The 19655-nt window shown below is 64.9% G+C and overlaps 1 protein-coding gene across 1 annotated transcript in view; it reads right to left on the bottom strand.

Annotated features, from left to right (window-relative positions):
- The window catches only part of PXDN (peroxidasin), a 53770-nt gene that overhangs the window by 802 nt on the left and 33313 nt on the right, over positions 1–19655 (bottom strand). The window contains exons 10-22 of the mRNA XM_054570043.1: positions 17419–17691; positions 16585–16701; positions 15353–15511; positions 14421–14533; positions 13463–13619; positions 12900–13008; positions 12180–12337; positions 8135–9638; positions 6016–6150; positions 5203–5411; positions 2207–2327; positions 1906–2038; positions 84–197 (exon numbers count right to left, since the gene is read on the bottom strand). Coding sequence (XP_054426018.1) covers positions 84–197; positions 1906–2038; positions 2207–2327; positions 5203–5411; positions 6016–6150; positions 8135–9638; positions 12180–12337; positions 12900–13008; positions 13463–13619; positions 14421–14533; positions 15353–15511; positions 16585–16701; positions 17419–17691 — 3302 coding nt within the window. The remainder of the gene's footprint in view (positions 1–83; positions 198–1905; positions 2039–2206; positions 2328–5202; positions 5412–6015; positions 6151–8134; positions 9639–12179; positions 12338–12899; positions 13009–13462; positions 13620–14420; positions 14534–15352; positions 15512–16584; positions 16702–17418; positions 17692–19655) is intronic.

Here is a 19655-nt window from a genome sequence, read left to right as displayed (position 1 = left end):
AAGAGGGGGCGCCCCACCGGCGAGTGGGGCCTTGCCGACCCCCGGGCGGCCCACCGCGGGGTCCCCGAGGCGGCCGCACTCACACGGCACTCGCAGAAGCTGCACGCGTCGCGCTTCCACCTGGCACCGTCGGCGCGGGGCTCCCCGTCCGCGTCGGCGCACCCGGCTGCGCTCAGCCGAGACTCCAGTTTCTTTATCTGCGAAGCCAACACGTGCCGGTCAGTCCGGGTGGATGGCGGCCCCGGCCGCCCCCTGCTCCCCATGGGTCGCAGACGGGGGCCTCCGAAGGGCTGTGCGAGGCTCAGACCGGCCCCGTCGACGGCTGGCGGCCGGCGGCCCACAGCTCCGCAGCGGCTCTGCCCAACTCGTCCTGAGTCAGAGGGGCCCAGGCCCCGAAATGGGGTGAGCGGTCACTGCAAACGAAGAGAGGCCTCAGCAACGGACACAGGCGGCCTTCACCCAGGACCGGTAGCAGGGGCCGCCGGCGGCAGCCAGCCTGCCCCGCTTTCCAAGGACGGCGGGCTGTGACCAGCATCGCCCCCGGCAGCAGGCAGGCCTTCCCGAGGGGAGCCCCCCCCCGCCACCCGTGCCCCGGTGACGGCGGCTGGATCCGGCCTCCGCACGTGGAGCGCCTGGCAGCCCAGCCCATCTCCCTCCAGCCTCCTCAGAAGAAAGTAAACAGCCCTCCAACACGTCCCCCACTGCCACCTGGGTTTTCTGTCACAAGCGACCGACCCTCGGCTGACGCCAGAGGCGGCCCCGACACCTGGGCACTGCGACCCCCCCTCCCCGTGACGCCTCCGTGGCACCTGGGCACAGGATGGCCATGGCCACAAGCAGACCCCACGCTCAGACCTCCGCGTGCCCACTGACCTGGGGCCACCAGCAACCAGGTCCGTGACCTCCCAGAACCACGCGACCCAGGGCCACCCCCTCGTCCCTGCGTCACCACTGAGGGACAGCTGCTCTCCGACGCCCCCAGCTGAAGCCGGCTTGTGGCCAAGTCTCCAATGCCCAAGCTGCCAAACCTCGGATGCCCGGGCCGCACATGCGTAGGGAGGCAGAGGAACCGGGGCAGCCGCCAAGCGGCACGGCGGAGGGCGCTGCCGGCTGTGGCCCCACGGCAGCGAGGAGCCAGAAGCCACAGGGCTGAGGCCCACTGGTCTCGGGCACGATCAGGGGCACCCGGGCCAAGCGCGGCAACGGAGCCGTGCCTGCCAGAGCAGCCACCGAGGCCCCGAACCCTGGGGCGCAGGTCCACCCTGCGGGGGCAGAGGTCGCCAGGCCACAGCCCCCGCCTCCCTGGACGGGGCCCCTGGGCGCCGCCGTCTCAGCCGGGGCAGCACCTCCGGCTCACGTGACGGGGCTGCTTCTGGGAACGGACCGGCAGGGCCCAGAAAGGCAGCAACCAGATCCCTGAGCGGCAGGAGGGGAGGCCATTCTTTCTCTGCGAAACCTCCAAGGAGAGCCCGGGAAACCCCTGTGGTCCTTGCACTCGGATCCAGCCACACGGCCAGGCAGGCGGGACCTCAGAGCGGCTCTGGAACCTCCTGGGGACCAGGCCTCAGCAGTCATTCCTGGAGGAGCGGCCGCAGAGCCGACCTAAGGCCCGGGTCTCCTTCACGGACCCGCCCCCAAGCCCACTCACACCTGTGACCTGTGCAGCCAGCCAGCGGCCTGTCCCCTGCTGCCCCCCGCCCCCACAGCGGTAGTCGCAGCTGAGGGTCCCAATCGCCCAGAAACCGAGCAGCCCAGTTTGGCCCAGCCCCCGAAGAGCCAGGAGAAGAGCAAGCAGACAGGCGACACTCCTGGGCTCCGGGGACGGGGCATCGGCGGGGTCTCACCGGCGGGGCCCACGGAGGCGAGCCTGCCCTCCCACATGGGGGGGGCAGGCTCGGGAGGTACCTGCTCCCTGAGGTCGCTGATGGTCGCCTGCATCCCCAGAACGAAGTCCCTGAAGTCGCTCGTCCCCAGTCCCTGCGGGTGTGCAGAGGGGGTGGCGGTGGCGTTCCCGGGCCGCTCGCCGGGCTCCCCGACACTGCAGGCGGGGAGACGGGAGACACGGTACGGCCTCAGCGCACCCTCAGCACACGCGCCGCCGGCTCCCGCGTCGTCGGGGCCGAGACTGCGCAGGGCCCCCGGGGTCCCCACCTGGGGCCCAGGACCCGCCCGAGGCGTGGACGGTGCGACCCTCGAGCGGCCGTACCTTGGCATCCGCCCGGGTCCGGCTTCCAGGCCGGGCTCGTCCTCCCGGTGGCTGAACTCCAGGGACCGCCGGCCGCGGAAACGGTATGAGAGCGCGTGGAACTGGGCCCTGGTCCTGCAGTCTGAGCAGAGAGAGGGGTCACCCTGCGCTGGTTTCCCGCCTCCACCCGAGTCCCGGCCCTGGGGGGCTCACGCTGGGTGTCGCCGTCCAAGGAGCGGGCAGCTCTGCCTGCCCCACCCCACGGCCGCCCCGTCCCACGCTGTGCCCGCCCCGGCCACCCAGGTCAGAGCCCGGCACAGGCCTCCCAAGGCCACGCAGGTCCTGACAGCTCCGGGGCCTGGGGCAGGATCGGGGGCCGCTGCGCAGGCCTACAGAGCGGAGCGTGTCCCCCGGGAAGGGCTGCCGCCCCCGCCCCCCCGAGCCCGTGGGCACTGCCCCCACGTCCTGTGGCTCATCTCATCAGCTGACCCACAGCGGGGTCCGTGTTGCGTGCTCCACCCACTGTCACAGGCTCCGAGTCACGTCACGGGGGTCCGGTCGCCCAGAACGGGACCGTCCCGGCCCCACTCACACGGGGGCCAGCAGGGCCCCGCGGACGGTCCAGCAGCCCGGGGGGCTCACGGGCGTCTTCCTGACCGAGCACAGACGGCACGGCCTCCCACGAGTCCCGTCAGCACCACCCACCGTGGGACAGGTGCAGACCAGCACCTCGGGGCGGGGGCGGTGCCAGGCAGACCCCTGCCGGCTGCGGGCGCCCACGTCTGGGCCGGGGGTGGCGCCAGACACGTCACCTGCAGGACAGACAGGGACAGGCCGGGGCCACGCACAGCCTCCCGATCTGACCCTACAACAACTGGGGCGATCAAGGGGAGCGGCACGGTGCCGGCAGCTGCCTCCGCTGCTCAGAGAGAAGGGTGACATTTACACACGCACACGCGCACGCACAGGCAGCGGACACAGAGACACACACCGACACAGACACCAGTGTCCTCCCTCCCCCACAAGGACAGCAGTAACAGGACACGGGCAGAGCGTTCACAGCTGACACGCCCGGGTGAGGTGCTGAGATTCTTTGCAGCATTTCAATAATCTCTGCAGTTGTTTAAAAATGCTGTGCATGTGTGTGTCTCTGCACACATGTAACTGCATGGGAACACGGGCATGGATGAGTATAATGTGCGCGCGCGCACACGTCCCTGTCTGAGCCCTTGACCCCCAGAAATGTGGCGATTCTAACTTTACTGAAGACAACAGGGCTCCCCCGCCCCGGGTTCCCCTCCGAGCAGAGGTGGGCGGGGACGCAAGCACCCCCCGGGAGGAGGAGCCGCTGCTCAGGGACATCCCTTCCCGCCTGGTCCCCACGGAGAGCTGAGTGGGGAGTGGGCAGCGGCCCCATCGAAGTGTGGCGACCTGCCACCGCGGTGTCTCGGGAGCGGCTCGGCGGCAGCGAGGGGGCAGAGCTGGGGCCTGGACTCAGCCTTGAGGACCTGGGGTTTTCTGAGCAAAAGGCCAGGGGACCTGGCTTGGCTCCTTCCCGCGCAGCTGACGGGCGCCTGGCAGGGCTTCCGGGACACGAGGAGCCTGGTGTTTTTCGGGAGAACCACATCCGTGCTTGAGAACCGAGCGCCCGGCTCTCCCGGGGTGGCGCGGCGGCACGGCGGCGCTGGGCGAGCCGGCATCCTCCGGAGCGCAGGCAAAACGGAAACACGAAGGTTCCGGTGGAAGGGACGCGAATGGAAGTGCTTCGGGGGGTGGGTGTGGGGCGAGCACAGTGGGTTCTATGCCACGTGGACGCTCCTCCAGCGCCAGGGGCCACCGCTGGGGCCCACGCGCACACACAGGGTGGGGCAACAGCAGGTCAACGACGATCGTAAACAACGCACAACTAATCAATGACAAGGCAACAACAAACTCGGTGCTTCGTGTGCTCACGGCTGTGAAACACAGCCTATTCGTCTATTATTTATTAATTATGTTACTATTATCGTTATTAACCCACTTTTGTCCAGCCCTGTACACGTGCACACACACAGAGGACACAGACGGAGACAGACACAGAATCAGGTCGCACCCACTCACACACGCACAATACACGCGCGGACTTTGTGAAAAGCGGCTCTGAACCACTGGCCCCGATTCCGACGCTCACTGACGGCGACAGCAGCCCGGTGACGTGAGCTCCTAACGAGACTGTTCCTTCAGAACGAGGAGGCGGCAGTTCCAGCCGCGCGTTGCCCGCGTCTCTGAGCTTGGTGTCCCCGCGCATCCAGGTGCACGGGTGAGGCCGTGGGGCCAGGGCGCCGGTCCCCCCGCCCCCCGCCCCGCACCCCGGGGCTGGGTGGCCCTCTTGGTCACCCCCCCCACAGCCCCTTGCTCTCATCACAGGGGAACAGGGTCACGGGAGAGCCCCTGAAGGTCCTAGGTTCACGGCTACACGGACCTCTGATCATAATGCGAATAAAGCCACGGCTACATTCCAATGGGAAAATACACACCGCGGCTCCCGTGAGCGGGATGTGGGAACGAAAGCCGAGGCCACGGTGTGAGGGCGGCGGGGACAGGCCACACCCGGATCGCCGGGGGCGCCGGGGCCTCCCCCACCCGCTCCCGCGCGCCCTTCCTGCCTGCGCCGGCCACCAGCGGCGTCTAGGACACGCAGGCTCCCCTGCAGACCCGCCCGGCGGCGCCGCGTCCCCGGCCGCCTGGGGCGGGGCCCCGGCCGCGCACGCGCACTCGGGCACAGGCGCCGTTAAAGCAGCAGCAGGGGCGCAGCCCCCCGGAGCTGTTTCCTAGGCCCCGCGCTGAGAGTTCCGTCTCCGCCCTGCGTGCCCTGTCACTGAAACTCCTCCGCCCGGGCTGTCCGCTCGGTTCCTAGCCCCGCGGTCACCACCCTGCCGCCCCCGCCCCGGCCGTCAGCTCGCACTCAGGTCTCCGACCCCGGCAGTGAGCGGCGCGCGCGGCCGCGGCGGCCACCAGGGGCCTCGGGGGAGGGGCACCTTCGCAGCAGTCCTGCCACACCCGCAGGTCCACACGGGGGACGTCCTCGCAGCTGCCGAAGCCGTGGGGGACCTCCGCCACCCGGAACACGTCCCTCTGGACATGCGTGATGTTGTCCGCGTTGTCGCACAGGATCCTGGCCAGGGACGTCTGCTTGATCTGCGTCAGCTGGGCCGGCGAGAACACCCCGGGGTTTTCATACCAGAGCCTGCGTTCCGGGGCGAGAAGGGTCAGAGAACCCACGAGGCTCCCGGCCCCCTGGAGGGGGGCGGACCGCGCAATCCCCTGCTCTGGTCCCCAGCAAGGAGGACGGTGGCCACCTGGGCCCACCAAGGGCCCCTCAAAAGCGGACAAAACGTGGCTCACACCTCCCACCCAGAGACAGAACGATCTTGAGTAAACACGCAGAAGGCAGCGCAGGCCACCTTGGCCGTGCGTGTGGCCCGGGCTGCCCTGCTCGGTGACAGACAAGGACCACCTCCCACCTGCTGGAACCAAACGGACCAGACCCCTTCCCCCGCCGGACGCGCCAGCGCCTCCAACCCCCTGGCCTGGCGGGGCCGGGGAGACCGTCTGCCTCCAGGAGCAGCGACACTCTCCCAATCCAGAGCGCGCGACAGCGCCTTCGAGCCAGGCTCCAGAAAGTTCTGACGCTGTGGCAACAGGCAAGCCCGGCCCTCGGGTGATCACGAACAGCGCGAGGCACGGTGCTGCCTCGCCTCCTTGGCCAACCCTGGACACAGGGCCGCCCCCGCGCCCTGCCCTCCCCAGCCCCCAGCAAGGCCACCGCAGAGCGGCCGGCCCGCGCTCACCTGTCCCCGTCGCGGAGGCGCTTGAACTGCGTGCTCAGCAGGCAGAGCAGCGTGGGGCCCAGGCGGCTGCCCGGCACCAGGTCCTCCACCATGAGGGCCGGGAACAGGTCGATGTTGAGCGGGGACCCGTACAGCCTGCAAGACAGCCAGGCCGGCCGCTGAGCGAGGGGCGCGGGGCGGGCACCGCCGACGCGCCGGACGCCGCTTTCTCTGTCCTGCTCCACGGGGCTCACAGTTGTCTTCATTCCTTTAAAACTCCCCACCGTGTTTCAAGTAATTCACCTACTTTCTTTGTGGACAGGGTGGAGCAAAAGGAACTCTGCAGTTGTTTGTATGGGAAATAATACAAAAGGTAATAAATAATAACACAAGAATAAACTGTTTATCTTTGCTCCACCCTGTATACGTGCATGATACGTACACGTCTTTGTTACAAGTTTGGAAAAGCCCGGGACCAGGAGGAAGAAAATGAAAACCGCACCCTTGTTACCACTCAGAGAATCACGCTTGTGACCCTCCCTGTCCTTTCCTCATAAATATTGTGAACAATAAACTACGTGGGGCCGAAGGCACGTATAAAAAACTGGGATTCTAGTGTGTATTGGAAGTACGGCCCCGGCTGGTGGGGCTCAGCGGACCGAGCGCCCGCCGGCGAACCAGAGGGTTGCGGGTCCCATTCTCAGGGCACAGACCTGGGCCGCAGGCCAGGCCCCCAGTGGGGGGCGCACAAGAGGCAACCACCCACTGATGTTTCTCTCCCTCTTTCTCCCTTTCTTCCCTTCTGTCTGAAAATAAATAAAATTAAAAAATATATATATATTTGTTACAAAGAAAATACTAAGTAGAGACAGCGTAAAAAACTGAGAGTGAGGTTTAAATGTTCAAAGACAAATACTGTCAGCAAACTCCTCCAATTCCTTCGACTGCACGCTTACGAGGAAAGAGCCGACCATTTATTGAGATGGTTCTTATCTGACCTCTCCTAACCTCCTAAGGGCGTTCCAATCGCTACTCAGAGCCCCAGGAGACTCTGCCAGGAGCCTGTGACTGAGACGGCTCTGCCACGGCCGGCGCGCACGGCGACCAATGACAAGGCTGCGGGCTCGGTCCCCAGTGCCACTCAGCATGCAGCTCGGCGCCACGGTGCCGACGCCAGCGCTTGGGCCGCCATGCCTGCTGTCTCTGCGTGCGAGGACGCCATGCCGAGCTTCTGGCTCGGATGGGAATGTGGAGGTCGAGTCAGAGTTTCCGAGTCGCCTGCGTCCCCGGCCCCGCGGGGCAGCCTGTCGGAACCGCCCGTTATCTTTTCCCAAGGGACACTCCTGGGGCCAGGCCCCCCCCCCCAGACTGCAGACATCCGGCTCGGCAAGGAGCTCCTCCCCCTTGGCGGGACAGGCGCCCCCACCCCCCGCCCCCGCGTGCTCCGGCCCCCAGCCAGACCGAGTGCCAGCCCCGGGGCCCTCAGCCGGCCGCAGCGCTGGGCTGGAGTCATTCCTCCAACTGTCCTAAATAAGTTTATCAAACAGAGGAAATGACAGCGATGTGATCTGTATCAGCCTGAACCAAAAAAAAAAAAAAAAAAAAAAAAAAAGATATTTAAACACATAAATGATAGACGGTTCAGATAAATCCTAGGCAAAACTGTGACCCAAAAAAGGCACTGTATCAGCGGAACACACGTGACAAACGCCAGCAACCTAAGAGCAGCATTTAAAGAAATACTGCAACATGTCACCCTCAGGGGACGTAATGTGCATTTCTTCACAGGCTGCACAAACTGAGTGAAAAGGCACTTTTCTCGAGAACACACGGGAGGCCACCACGGAGCCTCGTCTGAACCTCAGTGTCAAGCGGTGACGTGAGGAGGGGTTGTTCACTCCCGGGTGAGCCGCACAGCCCTGAAAACGTGCCAAGCGAGCCTGCAGAGGGGAGTTTTCCTTCCTTCCAAAACAGCTGTCCCCGCACCGGCACAGCCACCAGAGGTGCCCCAGGTCCCTGCTCAGCCAGCCGTGCCTGCCCCCACCCCCGCAGCAGACCCCCAACACAGGTGAGAGCAGCACCCGCGCGCCCGCACGAACAGTCACCAACCAGACGCCAAACCTCAGCAGGCCCAACTCACCGTCTGAGCTTCTCCCGGATATCGGGGTTTTTGATCTCGTTTTTCAGGTCCTCGAAGGAGTGGGCGGACGACAGGTTGCAGTAGACGCGGTAGTCGTGGTAGGGCGGAATGCCGTGGTCGCGCCCGCGCTGGATGTTGATGGCCGCCAGGTCCAGGGCCACCGTGTGCGCCATGGAGAAGAGGCGCTCGGTGAGCTCCGTGTTCAGCAGCTGCGAGGGCACGCGCATCTTGCCAGGCACCCCGAACAGGCCCCGGAGCAGCGGGTCGATGCCGCCCTCGTTCACGATGCGGAACGGGGAGAAGAAGGCCTTGTGCAGCGGCACGTGGCCCTGCGCGACAGGCTGGAAGTTCTCATCCAGCCGGTGCAGCACCGGGTTGATCAGCGTGTGGCCAAAGCGGAAGGCGGCTGTGGCGAAGGCGTTGAAGATGCCCGCGTTGACGCCCGGGTCGTAGCCGCGGTACTCGCCCAGCATCTTCATGCCGACCTCGCCCAGCACCTTGGGCAGCCAGTGCTGGTAGGTGATGTGCTGCACCTGCGCGCCCACGATCTTCCGGGCCTCGTGGTACAGCGTGTCGCCGTCCCAGTGCGGGTTCAGCGCCAGCAGCTCGGCCGCCACGCGGTTGTGCTCGCGGAACCACAGCGTGTGCATGCCGGTGAGCGCCAGCTGTTCGTTGGCACGGTGGTCGCCGGCCAGGAAACAGGGGATGGGGCTCTCGCTCTCGTCCCGCATGCACTCGGTGGGCGGCCCGCTGGCGAAGGGCAGCAGCGGCTTCCCCGAGCGCTGCACGATGCCCTGGCGCAGCAGCCCCCGCTGGCTGGCCAGGTCGCGCACGGCGCGCGCCTCGTGCTCCGAGCTGCCGTAGACGTTGGAGGCGTCAATGTAGGAGGTGAGCTGGTTGATCTGCTCCCGCGGGTACACAGAGTTCATAAGCAGGGAGGTCATACCGCTGCCGCACACGGGGCTGGAGCGCACGAAGAACATGCAGCGCGCGCCGTTCCGCACGCGCGGGTCGTTGGGCGGGATGGCGAGCGAGAAGCAGGGCGGGTCGTTGCTGCACACCGAGCTGCAGTGCTGCCCGTCGGAGAAGCGCGCCTGGCTCAGGGCCACCACTGTGGAGTCCAGGTCGTGGTCCAGGAACTGGCCCCACTGCATGAGCATGTGCGTGAACTGAGCGTCGGGCGTGACGGTCTCCGTCCCGATCAGCGTCGTGGACACCAGGCGCGGCATGGGGAGCGCGTGCCCGTGGTACAGACGGCCCGGGTTCACGCCCCGAGGCGTGTTGAAGCCGTTCTCGTACACCGGCTTCAGCAGGCGCTCGAAGGCCGTCAGCGAGGCGCCCCACATGGGGTGCTGCAGGTTGTTGCAGGTGCCGTCGTGCGTGCGGTACTTCTGGTGGAAGCACATGTCGGAGCAGTTGTTGACGCGCCGGTGCGCCGTGCAGCCCGACAGGTTGGCGATGAGGCTCAGGTACTGCGGGGACACCAGGTCGTTGTAGTGGTAACCTGCAGGGGGTGACAGGGACGAGCTCAAGTGCCCCGGGTGTCAGGTGGACCGGCCCTGGGCCCTCCAGGGTGTCCACGACTGCAGGAAGCCGCGCGGCAGCATCCCGCCGAGGACTCACCGCCTCCATCAACCACCACGCTCCAGGCGGCCTGACAGCCCCACCCCCACACACGCACACATGCACGGCCTGGCGCCCCGCCTGCAGAAGAGCTCCACCTGTACGCATACACACAGGGGTCCGCGCTCACGGGGCGACGTTCCTGCACACAGGGCGGAGCGCCCGGCCTTCAGAGCTCCACCCACACGCACAGGGGCGCACGCTCATGCACGCAGGGGCGAGTTCCAGGTCCCCGGAAGAGCTCTACTCGGGCGCATGCTCACAAGAGCGCAGTCAGGCCCACGGGGCAGGCTCCACCCATGCGCACGCACGCTGGGGCGCATGCGCTCCCCCACACACTGGCGCACACCTCCAGGTTCCGTCACCAGCGCATTTTCTTTGTAAAGCGCGCCACGCAGCTATGGAGCTGCTCTGCGTATGTCTGACACAGAAACACCCCTTTTGTAGAAGCGTCTCCAAAATACCCCTATGGATGCGGTAAAGACCTGGAGGTGAGAAATCCTACAGGCTGGAGAGAAGTGATCGGAAACGCGCGCGCTGTGCCGGGGACGTAGCGCCGGGCTCCCGGCTGCCCAGAGCGTCCCGCTCAGCACACCTTGAACGCTTGGGCGGGCGGTGTGCGCGCCCCGGGACCGGACTAGGAAACGGCGAGTCCGCCTCTGTTCACTCTCTCCGTCGTCTCAAAATTCTCGGTCTTGAACGCTCTTCAAAGAAAACCGCTTCCCCCCGCAGGTCCCCTGGGCCTGGGGCCTTCTTTCTGCCCTGTCCCTGTGTCTATAGCAGTGGCCACGGACCCGGGCCACCTTCGCAGGCCAAGCCCCCTGCGGGGACCAGGTGGAGTCCAAGCAGAGGGCCCGCACCGGACAGGCTCCAGGGCTGTGAAGACACACGACAGCTTCTCCTCAGCGGGAACCAGAGCCTCCCACAACTTCGCTGGCAAAATTCTGCAAACCCAAACTACCTGCACAGCCAGGCGCGCACACGTCTGGAAAACGAGGTGTTCCCCAGAAACGCTGCCGACGGCCCTGACCATTTCAGCCACGGCACTCGGTCTCGCTCACGTCAGAAATAAAAAATGATCCCAGAATACAAACCACCAAGTTTGGGTAAAAATAGTGAAACGGGAGAAAAAGTGTATCCATGAAGAAGGGAATGGGCAAAATGACCATTTCAAGACAGGAAAGTGCCTGCAAGGCGCCGCTGTTGGGGGGAAATCCCTGTTCCGCATGGGTCGCCAGGCCCAGGGTCACGGGCAAGGCCACGGGCATGGTAAACACTCAGGTGCACACCTGTGTGGGCCTAGGGCGTAGGACGGCCCCTCCCCCACCTGCGCCCAGGCAGCCAGTGGCCGTCACTCTGCCTTCTCGCCGAGACCCGCATCTTCCGCCAGGACGCCTGGTCCCCCTACTGTCACCTCCTTCCTGGGTCCCTCCTCAGGCATTACCTGCCCAGCCCTGGGCCCCGCAGACAGACTGGGCAGAACGAAAGGGCCCTCGGCGCTGGCCAGCTGAGGCTGGAGGCGGCCACCGAGGCCAGTGCCGGTGTCGTGACGTGGCGCCCTGTCCCTCTGGGGGCCGGCGCTCTCCAGACGGAGGGGCGGGAGGGCCCGCACACCGCTCTCCGCAGCAGCACCCTGGCCTGCGGTGTGGCCGGGCCGAGGACCGGCGCCGAGGACCAGGGCCGAGCAGCGACTGTGCTCCCCAGACCGGAGACGCGGCCCCTTGGCCCCCCCTTCCTGTCCCCCCGTCCACGCTCATGTTCGCAGGAAAGACGTTCAGATCTTGAATAACGTTTTGGTCCAGATGGGAAAAGACGCTCATCAGAGACAAGGCAGGGGACACTGAAAGGCCAGGAAGCAGAGGGTCCTGGTCGCACCGGCACCACGCCCTCAGGCCGCTGCGGACGGCAGCGTCCCCAGCGGCGCGTGGCTCGTGCACGGCCCCGCATAAACCGCTGTGGGGGGAGTGACGCTCTGACAGGCAGACCGCGGCCACCCGTCTGACCGCACTGCCTGCGCCCCCGCCCCCGCCCCCGCCCAGCGCAGGCACCTGTCGCTGACGGGCATCGGCCTGTGCCGGGGCGGACATGGGGGCATCGCCGTGCACCACCCATCGGCACCTGGGGCAGGCGGGGCTGGAGCCCCAGGCACGGGCTTCCCAGCGGCCCCCGGGCAGGCGGCACGCGTCCCTCACGCCGCCGTTGCCCTGCAGAGCCTCCCGGCACCTCCTCTGTCCCCGGGGCCCGACGGTCACGGCTCCCGACCCGGTGGGTCCCTGACAGACCCGAGGTGGCAACAGCCGGACCCACGCTGCCACCCCGACTCTCCTTCACGGACACGTGGGGTGGGGGCTCTGGGGCGGCGGGTGTGGACGCCCCACAGCTGGGCGGGGGCAGGGAGGCGGCGGCGGCGCCGGGTACCGACCGGTGCCATTGAGGTCCACCATGAGGCCGTGCTGCACGTGCTCCTGGATCAGCTGCAGCGTCCGCTCGAATATCTCCCCGGCGCGCGCCTGCTCCACCGTGTAGGGGTCCCTCGGGTAGCGGAACAGGGCCAGCAGGTCGTTGGGGGTGCGAGGGCGGCTAATGGTGTTGGGGCAGAGGAAGAAAGGAGCCGTCACCGAGACGGAAACCGCCCCGTCCAGAGCCAGAACTGCCACTTAGTGTCTGAAGCGACTGCTCTATGGGGCGGCCGTACCTTGCTCATCCCAGGTGGAAGGCACCAGAACAAAACCAAGAAACACTAAAAACAGACAGTTAGTTAGGTCCACGGAGGAAAGAGCAGCATTGTACTTCAAGTCAGACGCAGGAAAAACACTGCGGGATTGGCCGACAGGAACAAACACTCCAATGGCTTGTGAAATACTTTGTTTTTGCCAAATCATTTAGCAACAAGCCAAAAGAACGAGTTGCCATTTTTAAGAAATGTCTCACTTGTGAATCATAGTTCATTCTCTACTTGGAAAGGACATGCCTGTTATTTTAACCCCCAGAAAGTGGAGGCGAACCTTGTTTATGATTTTTAAGTGACACATTTTCTTCAGATGATGGAGCAGGTCACACCCTGTGCCCGCGTGGCCTGCAGGCTGGAACCCCCGGCCCAGGGAGACAGGTTGGACCCCGCCTGTCCCGCTGCGCACAGTACCTGTCAAACAAGTGTGTCCGCGTGGAGTTTATGGCCCTGTCAACAGTCGCGATGGCTTCCACGATGGATGTGGCCACAAATGGGTCCCCATTCCGGCTGACGTCAGGAACTAGGAAAACACGAAGCGGCACGTTAGCAGAAAGGAGCTGGACCGGCTCCACGCTGCGTCTAGACGCTACATCACCGAGACCAGAGGCGCCCCCTCCAAGCGCTGTTTCTGCTGCTCACACAGAAGCTTGTTACTTGATCACAAACTCCACTAGAAGCTGTTTTCAAACACATGGAAATAGTAGGCTTTCAGTTTGGAGAGCACATGGCACCTCCTAAAGGTCAGGAAACACACAGCTGTAACGTCCAACGACAGTCACACAAGGCGGGGCGGTAACTCAGGCCACGTGGGGTCCGGCTGCTGTCCCCGGAAGATGGACACACTGTCTCCTCATGACCCCAACGAGCCTGGGCTCGCCCTGGGCACCGCGCGCCCTCCTCCCGGGCCCTTGAGCGCACGCGGGCGGGAGGTCCGCCCGCCGCAGGGGCCGTGGTGAGGTGGGGAGGGGCCTTACCGCTCACGCCGAGCACCACGCTGACCGAGGCCTGCCCGATGGTGTTCCGGGCCACACACTCGTAGCGGCCTGCGTCGGCGGTCCCCACGTCGTGGATGGTCAGGAAGCCCTCGGGGCTAATGTGAAATTTCCCACTTTCTGTCACCTGCACCCCATCCTGGAGCAAAACCAGAGGAGAAAGCCCAGCGGGAACGGATGAGACTCAGCAGCGGTGCTGTCCGTCCCGAGGGCGGGTCCCCCGGTCGGGGCGCACACACCGGTGGCGACGGGGAGGAGGCTGGGCCCCCGCTGGCCCAGGGTCGGGAAGAGCGCGGCTCCAGTTCTCCCGGAACGGGGTCCGTGGGGCAGGGCCTGACAGAAGCCACGCTCCTGGGGGGGTCCGGGGTCCGGGGCAGTGACCGAAGGCCCCCTCCCGGGAGGAGACCCACAGCGAGAAGGCTCAGGACACGGCCGCCCGGGACAGCGCGCGGCGCCGGGCACTGCCTCCCAGAGGAGAGGACGCCGAGCCACCCCGGGCAGGACAGCGGCCTCGGGGCGCCGGGGGGGCGCCGGAGCGGACGGGGCGTCTCCATGCCGAGCCCTCACCCCAGCCCGTGGGACACGCCATCGCAGCCCTTGGTGTGGGTCTGACCTCTGCTTCCCATTTTTGACTTGGGCTTTATAGAAAACAACAGGAAAATGAAACAGCAGAACACCGTCTCTGGTTCCAAGGTTAAGGGTCTAACGAGACACTGTTTCTGCTCTCGTCAGGCCGAGGACGTGAAACGGAGCCCGTCCTCAGTCTGCCGGCCTCGCTCATGTTTACTTCGGAGGAAGCCAGCAACACCTGGTAACTCAGGCCGCGGTGTGGGTGTTCCCTGCTGGGGGGGGCCTGCGGGCGCAGGGGGCGGCGGCCCCCGCCCTCCCCGCCCCCCGCCCCCGCCCCCGCCTGTCTGCAGCCGCGGCCGCGGGGCAGCACCTTGTTCCAGGTGATGGCCGGCTCTGGCTCCCCCTGGGAGCTGCAGGGGAGCTGCACGCTGGCGCCCACCTCCACCGTCTGGTCGCTGGGGACGCTGCTGAATACCGGGGTGACTGGAAGGCAAGGGGCACGTGCTGACCATCGTGGGGACCCGGGCCCCTGCCGTCGTCCTGGCAGGCGCAGGGCATGGGGCCTGTCTCCCCCCGGGTGTCTGCACGGAGGGAGGGGGCGGGGGGGAGCCAAGGTGGGCCCTGCCCGCGGGAGCTGCCGTCCACCGTCAGCCGAAGCGCCGGTGCCCCAACGCTAGACCCTGGCGACTGGGCGGGGGCCCGGGGCCCGGGGCCCGGGGGAGGCTTTCAGGCCCCTCCCACGCGTTCTCACCCAGCGGGCTGCCCGGTTGGGACCCGCGGGGCGAACCCGCACACGTGGAGCCTGCCAGGGCCCCGGGGAGGACGCGGACCCCAGGTTCGGCACCTGCAGGCGTCTGCCTGAGTCTTTCTAGAGACCCGGGGTGACCGGGCCCTTCTGAGTACAGGGGACGCGGGGACCAGAGAAGGCGTGGGGGACAAACAGGAAACAGCCACACCCCTGGGACAGGAGTGGGGGCCGCCAGACCCGGCGCGGCTCCCGAAACCCAGGAAAGGCCGCTCCAAAGTGACCCTCTTTCCAGTGATGTTATTGGCCAACGACGCGCCGGCCCCTCGGAGTCCGGGGCGCACGACCTTAGACTGTAAAGGCCACCACGGACTGACGCGCAAGGACTGGCGCGTTGGGACGTCATCAGCTCATGAACGTGACAACGAGGGACACTCATTCCGAACAGGAGTCGGCTCTCGGTCCCCAGCGGGGACACGACCCACCACGGGAGCAGGGGCGGGGCCTCCCGACGCACAGCCCCCCCCCCCCCCCCCGAGCCACGCGCCCCCGCCCACCTCGGGGCTGGACGGTCAGGTGCGCCACGACCCGCTGGGAGCCGATGATGTTGACGGCCTGGCACTCGTACTGGCCCTGGTCGTGGAGGGCGACGCCCGAGATCCGGAGGGTCCCCGACGACAGGACCAGGTGCCGCCGGTCCACGGACAGCTGGCTCCCTGCAGGGCGCGGAGGCAGCGGTCAGCCCAGGGCACGGGCGAGGGTGCTAGTCACGGGGGTCGGGCGGCGCTTCATCTGAGACAACGAAGGGGCCGCAGAAACTCGTCTTGGCCCGATGAGGGCCTGGGGCCATCTGTCGGCCACCCTGTCAGCAGACACGGGTTACACGGCTGTGCCGTGACGGCGCAAGCAGCATGCAGCCAGGTCAGGGATAAACAGAGCAGGCTCCCTGTCCCCACAAAGGTCCCCGGAAAGGCTGGGGGAGCAGAGACAAGAGCTATGTGAGCAGGAACCGGGACAGCAGGGGACTCGGGCGGTGTCCCCACGCTCCCAGGTTCTGGGGGGGCTGCTCTGTGCTGTGTGTAGCCGGACAGAGGGCAGGGGACTGCGGGTTCTCAGCAGCAAAGGACACCACCGGCAAGGTCCTGGCACACTCCCGGGGCCGAGAGCCGGGCAGGCCAGCGAACTCCCAGGAAAGGTCCCCTCAGGGGACGAAGGGAGGCAGGCAGAGGTCACTAGCTAGTTCTCAAGGCCACCCCAGCTGGCGTCCAGGACAGGACACTGAAGGTCCCAGGTGCTGGCGGCAGCCCTGGCCAAGGTCTGCGGCTGCCCAAGGCCCGGGGCCGGCGCTGCGCTGGCTGAGGCGGGGGCTGGGCCCCGGCCGGGAGCTAACGGCACAACCGCCGCGCAGGGCGGCAGCATCTGGGAGCTCAACGGGGAGCTGAGGTTCTCAGGGTACACGCCCCTCGGTTGGCTTTTCAGAAAGTTCATGTCACACGTTACAAATTTCATTCCACACTAACGGGGCGGACGTTAAAAGCACGGCACAGACTGTTGGGTGGAGATGGCGTGGGCCAAGGCCACACGGCGTCCCTGCAGCAGGGACGGGTCCCGCGCGCGTGGGGGGGCCTGGGGCTGGGCAGGCAGACGCCCGTCCGTGCCAGCACCTGGGCCACGCAGGTGCACCTGCCGCCCGGCCCTGCCGGATGCCCGGGCCCGGCCGCAGGGAGTCGGGGCTGGTTGGAGAGTGTGTGTCCCAAGGGAGGGGCGGGCGGGGACCGGGGGGCAGCACCTCCTTTCGTCCAGGCGATGACCGGCTGCGGGTAGCCCTTCGCCTCGCACTGGAAGTCGACCGTCTGGCCCTCGATCACGACTCTGTCCTGAGGGGTCACCGTGAATTGAGGAAGTGCTGCCGGGAGGGGGAACACGGGGGCGGGGCGTTGAAACGGCGGCGTTGCCACGGTCACCGCGCCCCCCGGCCGGCCGCGTCCCCCCTTGCCGGGTGCACCCTGAGCAGCAGGGCCCCCGCTGTGGGGCGCGGGCGCTGAGCAGGGTAGGGCGGGGCGGAGGGTGAAAGCTGGGGAGCGCAAAGGCGCCCCTGGGCATCGGCCGACAAAGTGTGGAGAGAGGCGTCCGGCACCCAGGCGGCTGCAAGTGCAGCGAGGACGTGGGTGCGCCCGACCCCGCCGCCTCAGGCAGGACCTGAGGACGGTTCATCACGTAGCACCGGCGCACGGCGGCCGGGGTCGGCTTGCTACTGTTGCCAGGGAAAACTGGTACACAACCGCGTATCCAGTGTGATTCCATTTTTAGAAAAGAAACCGCAACAGGAAGTGACTGCACCAAATGAGTGCACAGTTGCCTGTGCAGAGAACGCGCCCAGGACGGTCAGCGTGGAGGCAGGACAGGGCCGGGGAAGGACCGGGGGCTCCCTTCTCTGCGCCTCGTCCTTGTCCGGGGCCTCCCACCAAGGTCCCACTTTGCGACTTACTTAAAAATGACTAAACTCAGGATAGAGTCAAGTAAGAAATTCGCCAAGACAGAGCACACGTCTCAAGGCGATGCACCCGCAGAGGGCGCACGGGCCCGGGGGCCGCGGGGCGGGGGCCCGGCCGGGGGCTCTCACCCTGGACGATGATGAAGGCCGTGGCGTGGATGCTGTCGATGCTGTTGGACGCGAAGCAGGTGTACTCCCCGCTGTCCTCCTGCGCCACGTTCTGGATGTAGAGGCCGCCCGAGGGCGTGGTGCTCACGCGGGGGTCCACGGGCAGGGGTGTCCGGTCACCCTTGGTCCAGGCGATCCGGGGCGGGGGGTGGCCCGTGGCACTGCACTCCAGGGTCACGCTCTCCCCGACCAGCACCTCCGTGTTCTGCGGCTGGATCACGAAGGCCGGCCGCGCTGCCGCGAGAAGCACACGCTCGGACCCTCTGGCCTCCCGCCCGGCCGCAGGGTCGCTGCGTTTCTGTTTCCATGCCGCCCACAACCCTACCTGTCGGCCTCTAAACTAAGCAAAGCCAACTAAGTGGATACTTTCCTGCCTTCTTTGTTTTTTCAAGACATGCGCAGAAAATAGAAATGGCCCACAGCCTCGGGCCCGTGAGGGGTCGGCGGCCACGTGGCGGGAGAGCGCCAGGCCCCTCGGGTCGTGGACGGACGGCGGGAGCCCTGCGCTGGCTCGTCGTCGCCGCCCTCCGTCCGCCCGTCTGTCCCGTGGGACCGCGCTATGGGTGCGAAACGGCGTTTTTAAAGCACATTTAGAATATACAGCACCATAAATTTTGCTCCCAAACTGAAAGCACACTGAGATAGTATATTTCAACTCTAAATCTCGAAAAAAACACACACACTTCGTGGTGCGTTGTATGAGTGAAGTCGTGCAAGGCGCACCTCCCACACATCGGCACCGCCGACGCCGCGGCCGGAGAGTAATGTGGCCTCGGGCATCAACGCCGGAAGCCCCGCCGCCCTCGGCCCGGGGCTGCCCCGCCAGGACCCACCCCCCCACGAGCCGGGACGAGCGTGGCAAACGGCGTGGACGTTAGAGGTGTCACCGGACTGCTGTGTTATTTCTTTGGACCAACACTCTCACCCATAATTCTGGAATCCGAAAAGCTACAAACTTTTTCATAACTTGTTTATGAAAGTTGAGGCTCCTTAGCATCCTTGTTTTCTGTTATGAATATTCACACTGTTTGCTGCAGGACATGATATACTGATGTACCACGGAGCCCTTCTGAAAAATGTTCCCGAATTTCTTCGTTTCAAACAGCATCTGGCCCAAGGAGTTTTGGATAAAAGGACGTGGGCCTGTGAGAGCCAAAGATTTGGGGGGGAAACCTTAATGTTCCCCAGAAGGGAACTTGTTGAATAGATCATGTTACACCTAAATAATGGGATCTGTGCAGCTTTAAAAAGGAAAAGGGTAAGGAAAGTTTGTGGGTCCCTAGGAAAACCCACCTGTGAGGATGATGATGCTTCACAAGTTAAGGCACTCGGAGGGTGTTTGTGTCTTGGAGCCAAAGGCAAAAACAGCAATGGCAGGCAATATGATTTAAAAATGCACTTAAACTTCCCTAGAATATCTGCTGAAAGCAGACAAATAACACGGGACTTCTAAACCAGAACTAGGAAATGGGAGATGAAAACAATGCTTCCAAATCAAGGCAAGAAATAAAGACCAAGTTAGATAAGTGGTCCCAAATAAGATGTAGAACTTATAAATCTAAATAGGCTCTAACTACATAAACATAAGTGGACTCGGTGCAGGAAAATGTCCACCTGAATTTTTGATTTAATCGAGCTCTGTGCAGCTTACGGTAAACATCCAAAATACACGATACAGAGAGTCGCAGAGCAAAACGTGGCTGTTCAGCCAAGTTAATGTCAAGGCGAAAAGCACAAACAGGTGCCAGGGTTAATGGTCAAAGTTTAGTTCAGAAGGAAGATAAAAATTATGAACTTCAACGCCCCTAACAACAGAGCTTCAAAATACGTAAAGCGTATTGAGCCGCTCACGACTCCCAGAGGCTCACCAGGCAGCCCACGGGCTTGGCCAGGGTCATCACCCGGGCGGGGCAGGGCGGGGGGCGGGGGGGGGCGTCCGTCCGGGCTCTGCCGGCTTCGCCGCGACTCCGCTCTGCACGGCCACAAACACCGGCCACAGACAAGTTGTAAAAGGCTGTGGTCATGTTCCAATAAACTTAATTTACAGACACGGAAATTTGAATTCCCTATAATTACCATGTGTCCTTAAATACCACGTATCCTAAAAACTCTTAGGTTTTCCAGTCCTATAAAAATGTAAAACCAAAACGGGCAGGGCCACGCCCGCCTCCTCGCCCTGCATGACACTGTCACGTCGC

The sequence above is a fragment of the Pteronotus mesoamericanus genome, unplaced genomic scaffold, assembly GCF_021234165.1.
Source record: "Pteronotus mesoamericanus isolate MK-2021 breed Mesoamerican mustached bat unplaced genomic scaffold, CSHL_Meso_final contig_101, whole genome shotgun sequence".
Lineage (NCBI taxonomy): Eukaryota > Metazoa > Chordata > Mammalia > Chiroptera > Mormoopidae > Pteronotus > Pteronotus mesoamericanus.
Note: the sequence above shows the minus strand (reverse complement) of the source record. Positions and strands in the feature narration are given on the sequence as shown.